Source organism: Genypterus blacodes, unplaced genomic scaffold (assembly GCF_046128005.1).
Source record: "Genypterus blacodes isolate CSIRO-AG114 ecotype Tasmania unplaced genomic scaffold, CSIRO-AGI_Gbla_v1 ptg000064l_1, whole genome shotgun sequence".
Taxonomy (NCBI): domain Eukaryota; kingdom Metazoa; phylum Chordata; class Actinopteri; order Ophidiiformes; family Ophidiidae; genus Genypterus; species Genypterus blacodes.
In genome coordinates, this window is record NW_027466876.1 from 217,501 (window position 1) to 237,868 (window position 20,368).

Consider the following 20,368-nt stretch of genomic DNA (forward strand, 5'->3'; position numbering starts at 1 on the left):
ATGTGACAGCACTCATTTCATGAACAAAATTTTCGTGTTAGGGTAAGTGTGTAGGAAATGTAGTGCAAGCTGTTTGTTAGTATTTCTCAGTGTAAAGCAAAAATGTAGACCTTTAGATAGGACAGAAACAGGCTTTGTACCAGTGGAAGAAAAGGGACACAAAGCAACATATTAATCCTTAAGTTTGTCTGCTGATGTTTGTCTGCAGACTTGTGGGGACGTTCTGCATGGTGCTTCAGAAGGTGGCGGAGGATGGACACCTGGAGCTGACCGACACGCTCATCGATGATAACAACACATCGATAAAGGTAAGGATGAACTCTCAGACTAACATACTATACAATATGACACTTTGATGAGGAGGTTCTTGATCATACCACTATTTCATGTTGGGGAAGGTGCACAGGACACAGAGCAACATTAGCACCCCACTGGAAATGGGATTCTGTCCACCTGATTCACTTATAACTCCTGAGAAAAACACCTAGATTTTAGCTTTAACATTGTCTGTTTGCTGTGCTTGGCTGTACTTTGCTAGTGTCCCTCTTCCAATTTCATTAAATTAACGATTGAAAACACTTTGGACACTTGTATCAGGCAATTAGCCTTATTAGTTAGCTAGCTAACATGAAGTGACACTTATCCTCCCATTAACGACTCAGCAGTTTTTAGCAGGTCCACTCCATAGTTCACACACCCACACAGGTCTTTGCCCCCTCAGAATTCTCCAAGCTATAGAGAATCCTTGGAGTCACAGGAGGGAAAGTTTCTCAAATAATTCTGGATACTTCAGCCGACGCAAAGTTGTCGCAGACGTCATAAGGTGTGAAATATTCCTGGGCACATGATAATAGACACTAATTCTAGAGTTAGTTCAAGATGCCGTTTCGTTGGCATGTAAGTATCAACATCAGTATTTTTGAAAAGTGTGAGACTATAACATTTACAAACACTGTCAGCAAAACGCAGGCCGCAGGGAGACAAACAAATTGCTGAAATGTTTGATCAACTTAGCGCAGCAAGCAAAGGAGCTCTTCTTGTTGTTGTTGTGAACAGGTTTCCATTTTGATTTGTAGTGTTTGTGGCATCTGTCGAACGTGTCCGCGCATGTTTGGGCGTATCATCCAATCTCAAGGTTGGAGGCATCTTATTGAAAGCTGAATGACTAGAATCTTTAAAGAGCTGCTCGATCAGCCACACTTCTCACCGTTTCCATAGAAATCTCAGATCTGGGCGTTATTTCTAATGCACAAGAATGCTGAAACTGTGCTGCATCTGCCTGACTTGAGCAAAACTCCCTCACAAACAAATGCCAAGGTACAGGAGCTGTTGATATCAAGACGCAGAGAAAAGAAAGTGCCTATAATGGACGTTATACACAGAAAATTCTAGTCTCTTAGCAACATGCAGCATATGAAGATCATTCTGCAGCACATTAATCTTGCTCTACGCTATTAATTTGAAATTGTTATCTTAAAAGCTAAATAGAAGCCCTGCTTGTGAAGAATCCAGTGAGGGCTTTGGCGTGTAGTGTATGTGGAAACAATTGCAGTGTGTGTGTGTGTGTGTGTGTGTGTGTGTGTGTGTGTGTGTGTGTGTGTGTGTTAGAGGTTTAAAGCACCCTGGGGTGCAGATCAGAGTTAGTGGAGCTGAGATTGCTGATGAGATGTTTCCGAGAGGATAGCCCCGCAGCATGGGGGCAGGGCGCTGGATGGGGGCGGGGTGGACACTCATGAACGAACATCATAGCACACATACACACACAAATATTCTATACACACACAGCGAAGCGTTTGAGTGCTAGTCCAGCTTTTCTTTCCCTCCAGCGTGGAACTAAACCCATATAACCAGAGAGCAACACTTACAACTTACAACTCTGCACTGGTGCGGTTGCCATAGTAACCAGCCTAAATCCTTGCGGACTACAGTAATGGTGAAACATAAAGAGGCAGAAGGAGAGAGGGAGGAAGATCCCTGCGTATATCTCCTTGTCATCGATCATTGTCGCTGGAATAAATTGGCCACTACGTAATAAAGATCAGGTCATTGTCAGGGGGACAATATTTGTCTCTCCGTCTGTCCCCAGAAGGAAACACAGACAAACTATGGTGTCACTATTACTTCCGGCCTGGATTTAACTAATAGTTACTGTCAGTCTGGATTCACACAGTAGCTGCCATGGACGAAAGATGATTTATAATCCTGGCAAAGATTGTTTGCAAACTTTATCCAGACAGAATCATTGTTTCTGGTATAGGAACGATAGCTTGATTTGACTTGTAAATAGCCTGTGAGAAAAGCATTGTGCTTAAGAAAAATGAAAGTACTACATTGTAGACACAAACAAATGCACAGGATTTTACAATGTTATCTTAAGTCCAACTCTAGTGTGACTCTGGTGCAGAGCTCAGGTGTGTAAGCTCCCTCAGGGGCGGCAATGAGGTGCTGCACATTTCAGATTTACTCCCCCTGCTAGTCTGGGGCTCAAACCGATCCCCACTGTATGCTGACTCACCACCATGGCTTACTGGCACATCTAAATGGAACCTAGCCGTCGTTAATGTTATTGCTCCTTTGCTTTTCCTGCTATGATTTGTGAGAACATGGTGATATTGTCTTGGCTGCTTCAGTATCATTCAGGGACTTAATTAGTTAACAAACACTAATTATATAAGCTTCCAGGTTGGATCAATCATGTAATCATAAAAGCTTCAGATTAAATTTTACTGATGGGATAATGGAAACGATAGAAGCAAAAAGAGTTTGTAAATCCTTTTAATTAAGGGAAATCTCACTGTGTTTTTATTTTTCCACCAATTCAACTCAAACACCTGTGTAGTCATCAGTCTCCCATCCCTTTTCAGACCAGCGTTACCATAGAGATCAGATACCAGCCCATGAACGGTGCGGTGGGAGTGTGGAGTGACGGGGAGTTCTTGGATGTTCCTGATGACCGTGATGGAATGTTTTCCTTCGAGACGGACAGCTTGCTGTCAAGACAAAGCCATGGGTCTGGGACGTCCCCTGGGCGATCCTTACAGGGATCCATACCAACTTTCAGAAAGTGAGTAAAACATTATTTTGCATCTCAATGTCTCACATGGCGGTAATTTACACTGATTTAGATGACAGAAGCATGTTTGTGCAAAGAATCTGTCATAAGGCTAATGCGCTCATTGAGACGCCGTGCAGCATTTATATACAATTACTGTAAAATAAAATCCGTTTTGAGCTGAGAAGCTGCTCTTTGCTCTTTGCATTAATACTTGGTCTCCCTCTGTGGTTTGCTTGTTATGCTTTTGCTGAATAATATGTGGAATACTGTGGGTGGTATTGATTTCCAGTGAGACTCTCTATGCAGCCAGAGCCCTAAATCCATCATTATAATGCATCTTAAATGTGTGTTTAAAAAGTGTGTGTGTGTGTGTGTGTGTGTGTGTGTGTGTGTGTGTGTGTGTGTGTGTGTGTGTGTGTGTGTGTGTGTGTGTGTGTGTGTGTGTGTGTGTGTGTGTGTGTGTGTGCGTGCGTGCGTGCGTGCGTGCGTGCGTGCGTGCGTGCTGCTGTGCTTGAACTTCTTTATTTGCATGTTTTAATTTGTTGGCAATGAATGATGAGCTTTTCAGCCTTGGATTAAAACCGAGTTGTGTCTCTGAAGCAGCCTGAGGAAAACAAGAAAAGTTTACTAATCCAACTTTTAGACAGACCCGCTGATGTTATGTAACATTCTCAGAGTTTGGACTTGGTGGATAAAGGAAAAACTGTCATGTCAAAGTTTCTCCGACCTTGTTGTTGGATTCGGGCACCTGTCGTCTTCTCCTCACCATGGCAACAAACAAAGAGCTGTCAGTCAGATGTTAGTGCTCGCTGCAGGGTTTTGTTTCAGAGGAAAAGTGAATTGCTGGAAAATACTAATGGCAGAAAATAACCCTAGCCTGGGCAACAGTCTTCCTCCTCTTCCTCCTCACACTGCTGGTGGTGGTGGAGATTAATGACCCCGTGGAAATGTTTAATAGCTCCGTCACTCCTCATCTAAACCTGTCATATCCTGATTTATGAGCTGCTCGGTTTATCTCTGACTGAGACTTTTTCCAGATTTGAACCTTTTACAATATTTGATTCTCTTCTGAATGCTGACACACTGCTACCCATGTTAGCTGTCCTTCAGAGATGAAGATGGATATGGCAGTGATGAGTTTGTTGTTTGTCTTGGAAAGATGATGAGGGTGAAAGAGGATGTGTTTAACCTCCAGGTGCATTTTAAAGGGGACATATTCTGCAATGTACTATAGTTGTACTGTACCTGTCATACAATATGATGGAGATCAACTTCTGCACATCAAAATAGCTGGTAGATAACATTCTCTCACCATGACCAACAAACAACAAGGAATGCGTATGGCTTGGCTCAATTCACTGCCAGGACCGGACTATAACATTCTGGAAGAGCAACATGGAGGCATCTGCTTCAAAATAAACAGCCAGTGTTGCGGAGGAGTGGAGATTATTTCTACCGATCGTTCTCCTAATCTAGTGTATTTAATGAGCGGATGTCACGCTTATAATTATTATTATCATTATTATTATTGTCTTCTGTGGGAGGTTACATCGGTCGGTATCACAGCGTCGTACACGCCATCAAACGCTGACACTATCCAAGCCCTGGACCAGCTGTATGGAGTTATCGACAGGAAGCGAGCCTGCTTTTATTGCAATTGGGGATTTTAACAACATCAACCTGAGGAGAGTCCTGCCTAGAAACCACCAACAGATCAGCAGCCCTATACGTGTAGGAAACACATCCGCAATGGAATCACACTAGCGAGGACCTGACCTGGACCTGGACCCACCACACAAGAGAATTGTTCTTCGTCCTCCACAGGCTGAAGAGGTTCAAAATCTATTCTGCAACCTCTACAGATGCACCATTGAGAGTATCCTGCCTTGCTTGCTGGGCGGTGAAAACTGCTGGCCACATCACCAGGATGGAGCTGCCAGCTATGGAGGAACTCTACATCCAAGTACGCCAATAGGATCAACAGAGCTCCACTGCCACAAACTGCTCTGCCTGCTGCTGTCTGGCCACCATCAGGCTGAGGGACGCTTTCCTCCCACACGCCATAAAACCTGAAACTGAAACTGAAACTTATGAGCTCTCATGCTCAACACTTGTCACTGTATTGCCTAACACAGCATTTCATTTTCCATTTCCATTTCATTTTGTATGATATTTTACATTGCATATTTTATTACTATATTGCATTTTTACTGTTGAAACTATTGCTCATTGTTAGAAAATTTGTGAGCGTATGACATTAACGAAACTTGACACATTCACAATTCAGCTGTGATATTTTTATGTTTATGATAAAATCCTTAATTTTGTAGTTCAAGTTCAGACAAAAGAAAGTTCTATTCGTGTGTTTTGAGCGTATTTGTGCGTCCTTGTGTAAACACTACATGCTGCGAAATGTCCGCTGGCCCACATTAGGGTGGAAATTGGGACAAACAAACCAATATATCCATTGGAAAGTTCTGTAGAGGAAGGTGTCCAACACTAAAAAGAGTCTCTCTTGTGCTGTTACTTGATTAAGCAAGCAGCAAGTAAATGTACTGCTGCGAGCCAAGAAAGTGGATAAATTGATATAAATGAACCATTCTGTGCAGCAGATCGCTGTTCAGAGGAACATTCAACACTGTGAAATGATTCTTAGCTGTAGCGGTGCTGTTTTATAGAGTTACACAAAGCAGTTACTCTGAGCGGTGAGCCCCACTGCTAGCTAGCTAGTGGGCTGTTTTTGGATATCCTCACATCATGGGTCAGTGGTGATGCAGCTAGAAATTCAGCTGTGAGCAGGTGAGACATCATGAAGACTTTTATTAAAGGAGGAGTTACAATTTTAGATGTTCTCTAGTTGGCAAGACTAGCAAGTGTTTTTTTCTTTGGTCAAGCTGAAGAATAATGAAGGAATAAAACAGAGCAAAAAAACAAATCGTTGTCTGGATTATCACTTAGCAACAATTAACAAGTAGTGGCATACAAAGTGTGAAGTCCAAAAGTGTCTTACAGTTTGGTTCCTGACCTCTGACCTTAAGAAAAAATCATATATGGACTTCATACATTCCATCAATGTGCAGTAGAGGGACTAGACCTAAGAGGCGTCTCCTCCTCGGGCTCCAGCCAACACTGTCTGATGCTGTTATAGCACATAGAGAGTAAAGGTCATGTACGCTGCTTACAGGCCAGTTTGTCTTCTGTGCTGCGTTCAGCGATTCTGACAGGAAGTTATTTGTTTGGTACATTTGACTACAATGTGACTATAACGAAAATGAAACGTTGTGTAAAGATGCAATGCAACCCTCTTTGTCCCTGACCAACCCTGAGCTAGCAGTAACCCCTCCCTGCTCCTCTTCTCCTGGCCGCAGGGATGATTTATGACAGCAGATCAAATGCCTTTTGCGTTATCTGCACCCTGCAACACAACAATGAGCTGCCTCCAGACGCGGTTTGGTTATTTGTAATGAATAAATCACCTCCGTCATGGTTTTACTGCCAGTGAAGCACATCCACTAAATAGTTCATGGAGAGCAGCAGTATGCGCCTGACATGGAGGGGATTTATAGCTCCAGTTGTCACTTGATATGTGAACATCAAATGCAGAAGATGAAGGAACAATAAGTAGTGAGACTGGAGCATGAGCTTATCATGTCTGTCGGTTTTGATACAGTGATCCGTCTTAATTTCTGGAAAGTTCCTGAAATAGGTTGATTTGTAATCTAAAATGGGTTGAAATCATCTTTAATAGTCCACTTTGTAGGACTAGGACTTCAGAGAGAGATTTTATAGAGCATACTTTAACGTGTCCTTGTAGAGAGAGTCCATTCATTTGTTGGAAGCACCGCACTGAAATGTAGACTGTATAAGAGTTGTATTTATTACCATTGTAACCACAGGATAGGCAAAGCTTCTTTTGAATTATTTTCTCCATGCAGCTTCCATGTGTGATCACTTTGTCTCTCTGAGCTCTGATGTCGCATGTTGACTGCAGTGCAGCCGAGTCGCACTATAGAAACATTCATAACGATGAAAATGTCAACGACTACAGAATCATGACCTTCATATTTGGACGTATGAACCTCATCACATTTTATAGCTGGAAAATTGATTTTATAGCCCTCGTAAAATTCTAATATTGGTGTTACTTCCATGCTCACATCATCTTCATCTTAAATGAATGAAAAATATCCGCCCGACTTTGCCTGTGTGTACTGCCAATAGCTGCTCAGGTCTGGTTGACAACTATGTCAGCAAGTTTCACCCGGCCAGTATTGCGAGCCCTGCATAGATAGTCTATCACTCATCCAAAGCCCTTTACTCCCTGGGAGATGAGACGCAGAGTTCTGATCCCTTTTACTTCCTGTGATGCAGTGGTGTACGATTCCTCCCAGTGTGGTCAGAGGTAAACACTGTCAGTTGGAAGTAATCTTTTAAACCCCGTATCTGACAATGAAGTCCTAACCCTCTGCCAGACGGATCCCACTCCCAATAAGGTGGATATTCCTCCTTATTCCTCCTTACTGACAACCGCAAACGCCCACAGGTGCCATTGCAGGTATAGCTGAAATAAGGCCCCAGTATACTATATAAAAAAATTGGAGTTTTATATAGTACAGACAAAAATTTGCATAAAGAATACAGAAAGAAGCTTGAGTCGTGAAAATTCTGCCATATAAAGTGTGATAAGGCATTAATCCTGCAAGCCCCATTAAGAAGACTTAAACCTCTGCAGGCTCATTCTGTCTGTATGTACAGTATATAGTGTGTGTGAAGGTGCATCTCAATAAATTATACCATAGTCCTCCCCATGATTGTGTCGCCGACTGAACCAGACTGAGAGACAATTTAAAAGCTCAGGAAACCTCAGCAGGTGATTTGAGTTAATGAGCTGATTAGAGTGAGACACTGTGAGGCTACAGTATTGAACTTTTTCACAATATTAATATTTTCTGAATTTGTGGTTTTCATGAGCTTGCAAGCCATAATCAGCAACATTAAAACAAAATATAGTTTGTGTCTAATGAATCTATGATATATGAGAGTTTCACTTGTTTTATTCAATTACTGAGATAAATTTACTTTTCCACGATATTCTAATTTATTGTGATGCACTTGTGTGTATATATATATAGTATATATATATATAAAAAAAAAGTGTATATATTATATACACTTTTTTTTTGTTGCAATTTTCAGCAACTTTTCCTTGTTTATGTCTGACATTAGACTAAAGTTTAAGACACTTGGACTGTTTTGACTCTGGCTGACCTAGTGAGCCTGCAGTGTTTCCTGCTTTTTGTGACTGATTTTGCTGTGCTAGTTTCCTCAATCTTGTAGCAAATGTTGTTTCTTTTTTCATGAATCACAACTTTCACGCTTTTATTTATATTCACATGTTTAAATAGAGCTACATGACAAACAAAGACAAACAAAACACATAGAACTACCTTTATTTCCTTGTGTCACGAGGCATTACAATTTTTCATCAACATGCTAATGATTTAGGTAATGAGATATTATAATATCTGAGTGAAAACATGCTGTACAGAAATTCTGCAGACCAAATCTGGATGAAGTACTGAATTAGAGTGAAATTAATATTTAAAAAGCTTGGATGATGTATAACACATATGTATACTAGTACATACACAAAAGTCAAAGAACAGTTTGATCCTAGTGCATTAAACTTGCATAAACTGCTAATTATACAACACTAATGAAGGCAATGAAGAAAAAGCAATTACTGACTTCCTTTACATCTCATACCTGTGCAGACTGCAGAGGTCTCAATACAGACCACAAGGTTCTGTCGAGTGGGAGCAGGTTAGCAGTTTTCATTCACTGTGTGTTATTAGGTTGAGTCTGTCCGTCGGGATCCCTTGCTGGAGGCACAGAAATACATGCATAGCGTGTGTGTGTGTGTGTATGGAGTATCTCATTTTCTCTATTGAGCTCGATTGACTAGATCCCCGGAGCAGAACATGCAGTGTATTCGTACGTATCAATGAATTATTGATAACTGGCTGACTTCTTATCTTCCATTTTTCACCCCTTTTTTTTATTGAAACATTCAGTTTTTCTGAACAAATAATGTGAACAGAACATATTCACAAAAATATATAAAATATCAACCTTTCCATCCACACATTAACATAAAGTACGTCAATATGTTCTGTGGCATGTGTTGACACGCTTACTGCTTCTCTTCCCGTCTCTAGCTGTGCACATTAAAGATGAATAATGAGTGAAAAATGTTTAATTCAGGCTTTGAGAGATTTACAGAGGAGGTGGAAAACACTCTCTCCAGTATTGACATCTGATCTTGGGAATATTAGAGATCATTCCTTTTTTTTGCTGCAGTTTACACATGTAAGCAGGCAATCCTTGTTCTGTGTTCTCATCCAGCTCTGGCTCACACTTGCACCACCCAAACTGTGTGTTTATCCAGATGTCAGAGTGAGGATCAGAGCTTAGGCTATACACACTTTCAAGGAGTAATGTGACAAGATTGTTGTTCCATGTCTATGTAAATACAGCACTTTACATACTCATCTGGTGCTGAATCAAATGCATTCTTATTATTCTTATTTCAGGTTCAAGCCAAATAATGAGAAAGCAATAATTGGTCTACCTTGTTCTTTAACTTTCTGCTTGACCTTTACACACATTCAACTGAAACGCACCTCATCTCTTTTCTCTTATGCTGGTCGAATGAGTAATTGTAATCATCTTGTAAAATTTCCTCCAGTGGAAAGCTCAGCTGTTTTAGTTCTAGGTGTGTCTGCGGCAATTGGAAGATACATTCTGATGCCCCTGATTGGCTTATGATGGAGGTCACTTTTGCTCGCCACAGTCCAATGAAGTCCACAGAGTGAAACAATAACAATTGAAGAAGAATCCCAAAGTCCCGGAGCCTAGAATCTTGGATAACAACATACAGTGTGTTAGTGTTTGTCCATGTGCATTCTTGCCTACCCGGTTTGGTGCACACAACACACAGTGCACACTGGTCATGTAAAAAAAAAAGCACAGAAGGTCAAAACAACACCCACCCAACACTAAATGTGGCACACACACTCACAATGTGCTGCTCTGCACTTGCTTCAACAAACTGTAAAACCAATTCAACCGAATAAAAAAAGATACCTGAAGAGATTTAAAGACAAGTGAAAGATTTGATTCACCTCCTACAATTTTGCGATGACGCAATGATGAAAATCACATTAACACAGCATTCTCTCCTTAGCACTGCAGTTAGATTGCCTTGACTGCTACAGCTCTGTGCTATTCAGCTGTTTAAGTATGTAAATTCCAAATCCATATAACAGAGCTGAACTCCAAAGTGGGTAAAAGTGAGTTTCTTTGGATTAGAGGCAGCCGAGCTCCTGATGACTCTGCTCTGCATCTCAGCCTGTTTTCACGCCTCTGTGGTTTAGTCCAGTCAAATATCTGTCTTGTGTGTCTTCCCTCTTGGGGTGATTTGTTTGAGCAGTTGGGTTTTTTAATCTGAACCCCCCCCAAGCTCTAAGCCCTCACAGTATCGGAGAAAACCTTCAACAAAATTCAACATGAATATCAAACTCTACCTGTGTGTATGTGGTTAGTGTGCGCTCCATTTGTTGGGCTCAGCTGTCTGAATGCATCATGTGAGGCGTGAATGAATGACTGGGCTGTCGTTGACTTTTACAGTTTTGATTTTCTTTTTTGCTCCCACCCCCAAAGCGTTGTGGTCAGTGAGTGTATCCGGAGTTGTCCGATTGTTGTCAGAACTTTCTGTCTGAAACCAAACCAAAAGTAAATGCCTCAGTCAGTGGATCCACTGATGCAGAGCAGACATCCTCTCCCTCTGGGTGTCTATCACCTCTGAAACTGCTTGGCCTCTCATCTGTCTTGGTGGTGTCAAGTCCGTCCCCCAACCAGCTCTCTCTCCTCCTCTCTGTACCTCCAACCACCTCTCTCTCCCTCCCCTCTCACTTGCAACATCGATCCATCTGCTTAACTCTTATCTGCCTGGTGAGTTTGGACTGCTTCTACCTGACAGATGAAGAATATGGAAGTATAAGTAAAAAATAGAGAGAAACCTAGGGAGGATTCTTGTTGGGGGAGGATTTATGGTGATCTGACCTCACCTTTGAGGCAGGTAGGACCAGTGGTGTCTTTCATGTGGTAGGTATGCATAATACTTGTGTTTTTGTTTTTGTTTTATTGGACGAGGCAAAGATCTGAAACCATCTCAGGTCTTAAGCTGTTTATCTATTTTACTTTTGTTTAATCTGGATCTTTTTTTGCCACTTAGAAATCTTACCAAACAATCAGGCCTGCTTTTTTTTCCATTGTAGAATTAAAACTTTTCACTTAAAAAAAACAACACAGTTTTATTAAATAATTAAATTAGTAATTATTGTTTATATTTATCTATGTTTTTATACTGATTGATCTTGATTTTCTACTTAATTGTATTGACTGATTGATTGATTTTGATTGACACTCTGGAAAAATGAAATCTCAAAAAGATTTCACTGGCATGTGATCCACTTCTATATTTTCAAGACAAAATGGATCATCCTGTCTGGGAAAAGCCAAATGCAATGACAACTTAGCAAAAATGACTTTAGACGTCAGAGAAGTAATACATTATTATTTTACTCTGTGTACTATTTCCTCTATCTACATTGGACACAATGGCGGTCGAGATTCCAAGGAGAGTTTTGTTAAACGTGAATGGCCTTCATTTGAAATGAGTGGGAAAACTTCTGACATTTAATTTGATGTGGAATTTCTCAATCTTGCTTAATTTATAATTCCATTCCCATGGCTACAGGGTTGAACTCATAACTGCTCTCAGCGGTCAGCGATGTACTGTACGTCTTAATCGCACCTACCAGCCGTCCATCAAGACATCGGACCAGCGGAGGAATGTCCTGAACAGAAACTGAATTCGGATACTCTCCACTTTGAATGCTTGAGGAAACAAACAGAAACCCTCTGACATGTATCCATATCCGCAGCAAATTGGATCGTCACACTCATTTTTAATTATTAAGGCTGCTCATTTGTCAACTCGCTGATGACATCACAGGCCCTTTGTTAACGCAGTGATATGTGATCCTGATAATATCAATGTGGAGACACTGGATACTCTTGTTTTGTGATTGAGGGTCTGGGGAATTGGTGGTGGTGAACAGGGGGGGGATTAAATAAACTGGAATTAAATTTCTGGCTGATTCACAAAGATCTTGATCATGATGAATATCCATTAAGGCATCGAGCTGCGTTCTGGTTACGTCCATTAGTCGGCGATGTGGTGTTGAGATGAAGTCCAAGTGAAACCTTTCATTTTGCCCAGTCTCCTCTGGGGGTATTACTTATAGAGAGTGCACTCAGTGAGACAAGGATGGACTTGATATAGAATGAACTCTTTGGTCAGGGAGTCGGTCAAATTCACTTTCACGATATCAGTTCCTCTTCCTCCACCCCCTCCTCCTTCTCCCCCTTCCAGAGCCGGGAAAGGAGTTTTCTCAGCCATGAAGCTTGGCAAGATCAAGAGCCATAAGGACGATCACAAGAGAGGAGGTAAACACACATTTGTTGGAGTGTTGATCACAGATGAGACAGAGTTTTTACACCACCTTGATGGCCTTTACTTTGATGACCTGATGGTTGTACACACTGTACAGTAGAGTGTCTCAAAGTGGTTTGTAGGCTTAAACACCCAAAAACTCAAACATGTAAGGGGAAAAACATGAAAGCTGCTGTTGTGATGATGTCGTTGTCTAGATGAGCCAGCAATCCTAGACATGGAGGACCTGGACAGGAAGGCAATGCGTCTGGCAGGAGCCCTGGATGGAGACACCATCTCGCTGGCTTCGGTCACCGCCGTCACCACCAACGTCTCCAACAAGAGGTCTCCCTTCTCCTCGTGTTTGTTTATACATAAAGTTGCAGGCGTAGGCACACTCAAGCATTCACATCCATTTCTACCACGGAAAGACTGAATGGCCTCAAGTCATCATTCTGCTGATGCAGCAGCTTGTGCAGTGTTATCATTTTAACAGCCTATAGTCCTAAAAATATCTTTGCCACCAGGAAAAAAATAATAATTCCAACCGTGGAGGGATTATTCACAGTAAATTAGGCGTAAATCAGCATATGCACTATCACAGTTGGAGAACATGAAGATAATATTTGCCTAATTATGAAATTCACCGCTTGTGTAACGGTCCTTCAGGTCAAAGCCAGATGTGAAGATAGAACCCAGCTCTGGACGGCCAGTGGACTATCAGGTTTGTGTGTTTGGTTTCTCCTGGTTTTTGTGTTGACTAATGTTAATATTTTTTACGACTGGGAGCATATACACATCGAGATTGATGTCTACTACTGGGCAAAGTGCTGTGCGGTTGACTATAGGATTTTAAGAACTTTTAAACCCCCGGTTAAAACACAGCTGGGTATGCTTTGGTAAAAGATGCAAAACAGATCATTCATTCAAAGACATTCAAATAGTGCTGAATAAAATATGAAAACATGAATATCTATGTTATATAAATCAGTCTCCATACAGGCTGCTCATGTAGGCATGCATAGTCTCTTTTTCTGGCTCTTCCTTTGTTTCTCTGCACCCTCCCCCTCTGCCACACAGCAATTAAAGCAGTGGGTTGTTGCTTAGATCCAGCAACTTGAATCTCACTGTGGCCTGGGAAAAGAATTGCATGCTAAAGAACTGTAATCTGGTACAAACGATGTCGATGTTGCTGTTGGTCCCAGTCCCTCGCTGCAGTAGTCATATTGTTTAACTTTCACATTCAGATATGACACAATGTGCAAACGTCTCCCATCAGATTAGCATCACAGTGGTCGAGGCTCGGCAGCTCATAGGACTCAACATGGACCCTGTAGTGTGTGTGGAGATTGGGGATGATAAGAAGTACACATCTATGAAGGAGTCGACCAACTGCCCGTACTACAATGAGGTGAGACTGCAGAGCTTGAAACATTCATTACATTGTTTTTATTTAACGTAATATACCTCCTCTTTGCCGTGAATGCCAGCCTCACTTTGTCCCTGCTATTGCTCACAGACTGTTCCTCCAATGAAATACAATTTAATTTCCAAGGCTGACTCAAATGTCCCCCCAACCCATACAGGCATTTCTAGCATCTAGACATGCTATTAAATTAGCACAAACTGCCCCCAGCCCACCTTCTGGCCTACAACTGAAGCTCCCCAGAGATTTGCTGTTGAGATAAGCATGGATGGAATACTGAAAAATGGGAGCAATTATGTTAGGTTGTTCTCCAGATACACTAACCATGACATATTCAACTCCCTACTGTATGTCAAAGTGAGACAGAAAGCAACAACAAACTAAACATATGGAAATGACTGCAAAACAATGGCGATTTTATTCTTATGAGCAAAAACTACTGCATATACTGCACTATATAACTTTTAGTATACAGGTATTTAGGACCATTGTTTGGCCGGAGTTTCTCAAAGTAAAATGCACTGAAACAATTCTATAAAACCTTTTTATTTGATCTTTTTAAGGGGATTTATGATGGAGAGTTCCATGTTTTTAATTGATGTATTACCACGCATAAAACACATACTTCCTCTCTCCTTCGCTTCAGCATCATTAAGCACATTTAGTGAAAAAAAGCTGTGTCTTCAAGGCCCGTTCCCAAAAAAGCCCAGGGTCTGATGGGCAACATGGGCGGACACAAGGCCAAACACTCACTCTGGCCTTGTTCTTGGTGGGCGTCTCTAACCAAGTGTGTAGAATTCACCTGTGTTACACGTTTGATGTAAACATGTAAACTGCAATGTTGAGGATAATGTAGTGGTATTGTTGCTGGTATAGAACTACACAGAGTAGCATTACAGCTTCTTTTTTTAGCTGTTACTGTACATTAGCCAGTAGTGTTGGATTGTGCGAAGGATCTGCAGATCTCAGACTCTAGCTTGTATCCTGCAGGGAATGAAAATTACAGGTTGTCTGCTATTGATTCTTCCGTGTTTGCCTGTAAAGCCCCTGTGGACAGACCAACAGAGTGGAGACCAGAGTTAGGGGAGCCGTTTGCAGCTATATATATTGCAGCTTAATCGTCATCTGAACAGTTACAGAAGTAACAGACACGCGTCATATTTTGTGTGATAAACAATGCAGCAATAAACAACAATGTCCCTCATCCCAGCCATATCCTGGGGAATCACAGTGTCTTTTCACTTGTGTGTGCCTGAAGGGAGTGTCTCAAAGTGACACTCCTGGAGTAACAGGCTATACTGGCACTCTTTTCCTCATTGATGGTCGTGCTAAGTAGGCTAGATTTTTCCAGCGTAAAGGTTGTTGGTCAATCATTTAATGGGTGGTAGGACACAACATGACAGTAAGTGTTACATTTCACAGGGTCCCTTGTGGACAGCACCAAATTAAGGAAGCGGTGGAAGCACGAGGACAAAATGATTTTGTGTTATATGGGTTCATCAAAATCTTAAATTCTTTCAATGAAATCCACGTGAAGCACTTACAATAACATGCTGATTACCTCCTTAGAATCACTTAAACCCTGTATCATCTGAACCTCTAAAGCAATCATATTGTGCCCTTTGATGAGTTTATTATCCAGTTTCTTTCAATGGAGACTTTGCTGAGAACATTTTCATTGCCAGACTTTTTCTGTTCTCTGCAGTATTTCGTCTTTGACTTCCACGTCCCTCCTGACGTCATGTTTGACAAGATCATCAAGCTCTCAGTAAGTCAAAAGTGTGAAAAGTGCCTATTAGGTGTATGAAGACAAGAATTCACTTAACAACAACAACAACTTGCTACTTAATGCAACAATTGCAGCAAGTGTGAAGTGCAAACAGTCTATTATGAATATTAATATGAATCTGGCAGCCTTGGCTCTCCCCATATGCTCACAGATATTCCATTTATAGATGCTTCAGAGTTTGCACATTACTTTTAATATTTTAGTATTCATCCTTACCTCTCTGAATAGGTTATTCACTCTAAAAACCTTCTCCGGAGTGGAACATTGGTGGGAACCTTCAAGATGGATGTTGGGACAGTTTACTCTCAACCTGGTAAACAACAAGTTTACCTACATTATGAAGCTAATAAATGTCACAACACACATATCATTTTATACAATGGCCTTCTGTGTGTACTGTTGAGATATCAGCGCCAGATTGAACATGTTGGTCAGGGATGAAGCAGAAAAGTTTGTTTACCTATGTTGATTGTTTGCCGGTCGATCGGCATCTATCCCAGAACACCAGTTCTACCACAAGTGGGCCATGATGTCGGATCCTGATGACATCACAGCAGGATGCAAAGGATATGTCAAATGTGACATTGCTGTGGTTGGGAAGGGCGACAACATCAAGACCCCACACAAGGCCAACGACACTGATGAAGATGACATAGAGGGGTAAGAATCTCAATTGGAGAATGGAAATCGGTTTTCAAGAATATGTTAGTCAAGTGGACAAAAACGACGCCTGACACCCTCAAGAACTGATAGAACAGATGCTGGTTGGATTGACTCCAGTGTGTTTCCCACTTGGTATGATTCAAACTTTTGAACCGGTTTGTTTGTGCTGCGTTGGTTCTGAACAATCTTCAGGCTGATCTACTGAGCTATAGCTTGATCTAGAACCAGAGAGAGCTACTTGGTCCTCCTGTTTTGACAATCTCACTCCAGCCAGCAGACATTTCTGACCAATGAGTGATTGTTGTCACATGGTTGTTGTTTTACAGGAACTTGCTGCTCCCAGAGGGAATCCCAGCAGAGAGGCAGTGGGCCCGGTTCTATGTGAAGGTCCACCGTGCTGAGGGCCTTCCCAAAATGAACACCACCATCATGGCAAATGTAAAGAAAGCCTTCATAGGAGAGAACAGAGACCTGGTGGACCCTTATGTTCAAGTGCAGTTTGCTGGTCAGAAGGTAGGCCCATCCCTCCATGTCTACCTAGATCTCTCTATCCTTCTTCTTCTTCTGTCCTGTCTGCCTACTACTAACATTCCAGCAATCCGGTTACTGAACCCCACAAATGCACACAACAGCAGAAGTATTTGTGATCTGTCTGTTCTGTCCTGCCTGTCAGAGTTGAGCCCTTTCCTGTCCGTCTCTGCAGGGGAAGACCTCAGTCCAGAAGAGCAGTTATGAACCAATCTGGAACGAGCAGGTCATCTTCACCGAACTGTTTCCTCCTCTCTGCAAGCGCATGAAGGTTCAAATCAGAGACTCAGACAAAGTCAATGACGTTGCCATAGGAACTCACTTCATTGACCTGCGCAAGATAGCCAATGACGGTGACAAAGGTAAATAATTGGCTGTCAAAGTCATCAATTAGTCACTTTTAACTAGTTCAACTATTATGGATGTAGATGGCTGTAATACATTGTGAATCGACCCGCCTAGCCTGCAATAATGGCCGCAAGAACATCTGAGACAGCATCATTCAAATGGATTTTCAATTAATGCATACATAATCATACATCAAAGCAGAGTCATTAACATTATAAACAGTAAAGCACTTTGGATTTTCAGCCACAGTTTTTGTCAAGAAGACAAGAAACCCCTACTTACTTGTATTAGTGACGTGTACATGCAATCTATACTCTTATTTTATGTCTGTAGTACCTTAAAGACCTTACTTGACCATTGTTTTATGCAGATTTCTTCACGTCCTCTCACCTGCTTGTACACTCCTTAGGATTCCTTCCCACCATGGGTCCGGCCTGGGTCAACATGTACGGCTCCACCCGGCAGTACACTCTGATGGACGAGCACCAGGACCTCAATGAGGGTTTGGGTGAAGGTGTCTCCTTTAGAGCCCGTCTCCTGCTGTCTATCGCTGTGGAGATTCTGGACACCACTTTACCTGAGATCATAAGCTCCACTGATGTGCAGCTGGAGCCTGTCTCCAACATCTCAGAGGTGAAAAGAACGATGGAATGTTCTGGCGCATCCAATCATTCATTTGTTCAGTACACTTACTCAGTGGTTGTATAGGGCTGTACATTACATTACATTACGGTCATTTAGCAGACGCTTTTATCCAAAGCGACTTACAATAAGAGTAGTCACTTGAAGACGCGGCTATGCAAATTTGTGCTGATCTACTTCTGACAGACTGATAACAGGAGTGAGAGCGGTCACAGTGTTTGCTCCATGTGGATGTCATAAAGCCTAGTGTGAGCCAAGACTGATGTAATGCTGGGATGCTCAGATATTAACTTAGGGACAACATTGTTTATGTTAGAGACCATAGCATTTGGAAGACAGTGACACTCTTCTATGATTAAAATGTCAGGTTCTGCAAACGCCTTCGTAGCTGTCTTCCAGCTGTTAAGCATTGATGTTGACTGGGGTGTTTTTTTCTCTTTTTCTTCCTCCAAATTTCAGAGTGAATAGAGTTTTGTGTCAGTGGTTTGCTGTATTGGTTTCATGTACTCAGAGGAGCGTGAGTGACAGTGTTATCAAGAGAAGGGTGGAGAGATCATGACTCGCATCCACTTCAAAAAATTGTAATCCCCTAGTGATTTTGTTGTTGGATGGGAACTCTGTGAATCTTCAAGGACAGATCACCTGGAATGACACAAGCACTTCAAACACTGCGCACACACATTATTTTTCATCTCTGTGTGCGTCTGTGTGTGTGTGTGTCTAACAATGAAAACTCCTTCAATTCCCTAATGTAAAACCTCAGATAGGGTTTACAGAGAAGATTGGATAAAATAGTCAAGGGAGAGCTGTTATCTTGACCTACAATCCATGAGAACAAGAAGCATTTGACCTCTGTCTCTGAACCAGTGACCCCACAAAGTGTGTGATGCTATGAAATCACAATTATATTGGCTGAAGTGTAGTTAACGGCTCACCGGGGGAATCAGAAACATTAGACGCGGTGCCTGGAGCTTCTTGGCCGATGTCATGTAAATATTCAGCCTCTCATGCCATGCCTGTCTCTGTGCCAGCTGACGAGCATTGGGCCTTGAAGGAGACACAGAGGAACACAAACTTAATTGCACCACCACATTGGACATCAGTTTGGTTACTTGGTGGTAACTAACCCTGTCCAAAGGAATTCCAACAAAATGTTTCACTTTATTTGTGTTGTGTTTCTTGCTCTATTTCTTCCTAGAGTGCCACCGGTAAAGTAGAGGAGTTCTTCCTGTTTGGTTCCTTCCTGGAGGCTACTATGATTGATAGGAAGATTGGTGACAAGCCAATCACCTTTGAAATCACAATAGGTAAGTCAGAAGTTGTGCCTCTTCTCTTTATTTTCTTTAACTCTCTGCGGTCCAAACCTAATACGTCTGACTATCTGCCAAACAAATGTCAACCAAACGTTTGGAACAAAACTCATGCAGGAATATGCTCTACCCCCTAACAGGTAACTACGGCAACCAGATAGATGGCGTAAGCAAGCTGTCGTCAACGAAGAAGAAGAAGAAAGATGGGGAAAACGAAGAAGAGGAGAATGAGCTTATACAGAACTCCAGTGAGGATGAAGCAGATGAGGACGGGGATCTAGTCTCTGTCTCTTCCACTCCTCTGATGAAGCCCTTTATCACTGACAGGTCAGGGGTCCAGGATCAGGCACAATATTTATACAACATTTAAGACTCCACTGTGTGTGTCATTTCTTCAGATATTTGCTTGTATTTCACAGGAATTACTTCCATCTCCCTTACTTTGAGAAGAAGCCATGTGTCTACATCAAGAGCTGGTGGCAGGACCAGAGAAGGCGACTCTATAACTCTAACATGATGGACAAGATTGCTGATAAACTGGTCAGTTGGCACCACATGTTTAACATTTTCACATGACTCACAAACCATCTGGATGTCCCTAAATGGGTCAAACAAATGAATTACTCAAAAGTCTTATATATATAGAATGCCAGCAGTCTTTACAATTACTTAACACTCAATATTAGTATTAGAAAAATCATAAACATGCTGCTATTCATTCTAAAATGTTAAATGTATGTAGATGTATTAACATTTCTCACAATATGTTGTAGCTTTATGTGAAGCAGACATTATCATCAAGTCAGACTCCTCTAAATGTCCAGCAGAGAGCAGTGACAACTCTGCTGACATGCTCACACATTAAGATGTCCTGCATCAACAGGCTGTCACATGCTGTCAGTTAAGGATTGAATGACAGCATTGATCAACTATATTCAGTTTTTCTGTGTGCATGTGTATAAAGAGGAATATTCTTTATTTGCTGTTGGGATTTATAATATTTTCGGCCACGCAATCGTGAGGATTAACTGGAGCGTACTTTGTTTTG

At 41.7% G+C, this 20,368-nt stretch overlaps 1 protein-coding gene across 1 annotated transcript in view; it reads left to right on the plus strand.

The window, feature by feature from the left end:
- otofa (otoferlin a) overlaps window positions 1-20,368 on the plus strand; it is a 61,543-nt gene that overhangs the window by 21,134 nt on the left and 20,041 nt on the right. The window contains exons 4-18 of the mRNA XM_076155129.1: window positions 209-308; window positions 2,865-3,064; window positions 12,555-12,628; window positions 12,833-12,959; window positions 13,284-13,338; window positions 13,894-14,025; window positions 15,746-15,808; window positions 16,058-16,142; window positions 16,330-16,489; window positions 16,819-17,005; window positions 17,196-17,382; window positions 17,778-18,001; window positions 19,209-19,317; window positions 19,461-19,647; window positions 19,740-19,860. Of these exons, the coding sequence (XP_076011244.1) occupies window positions 209-308; window positions 2,865-3,064; window positions 12,555-12,628; window positions 12,833-12,959; window positions 13,284-13,338; window positions 13,894-14,025; window positions 15,746-15,808; window positions 16,058-16,142; window positions 16,330-16,489; window positions 16,819-17,005; window positions 17,196-17,382; window positions 17,778-18,001; window positions 19,209-19,317; window positions 19,461-19,647; window positions 19,740-19,860 (2,011 nt within the window). The remainder of the gene's footprint in view (window positions 1-208; window positions 309-2,864; window positions 3,065-12,554; window positions 12,629-12,832; window positions 12,960-13,283; window positions 13,339-13,893; window positions 14,026-15,745; window positions 15,809-16,057; window positions 16,143-16,329; window positions 16,490-16,818; window positions 17,006-17,195; window positions 17,383-17,777; window positions 18,002-19,208; window positions 19,318-19,460; window positions 19,648-19,739; window positions 19,861-20,368) is intronic.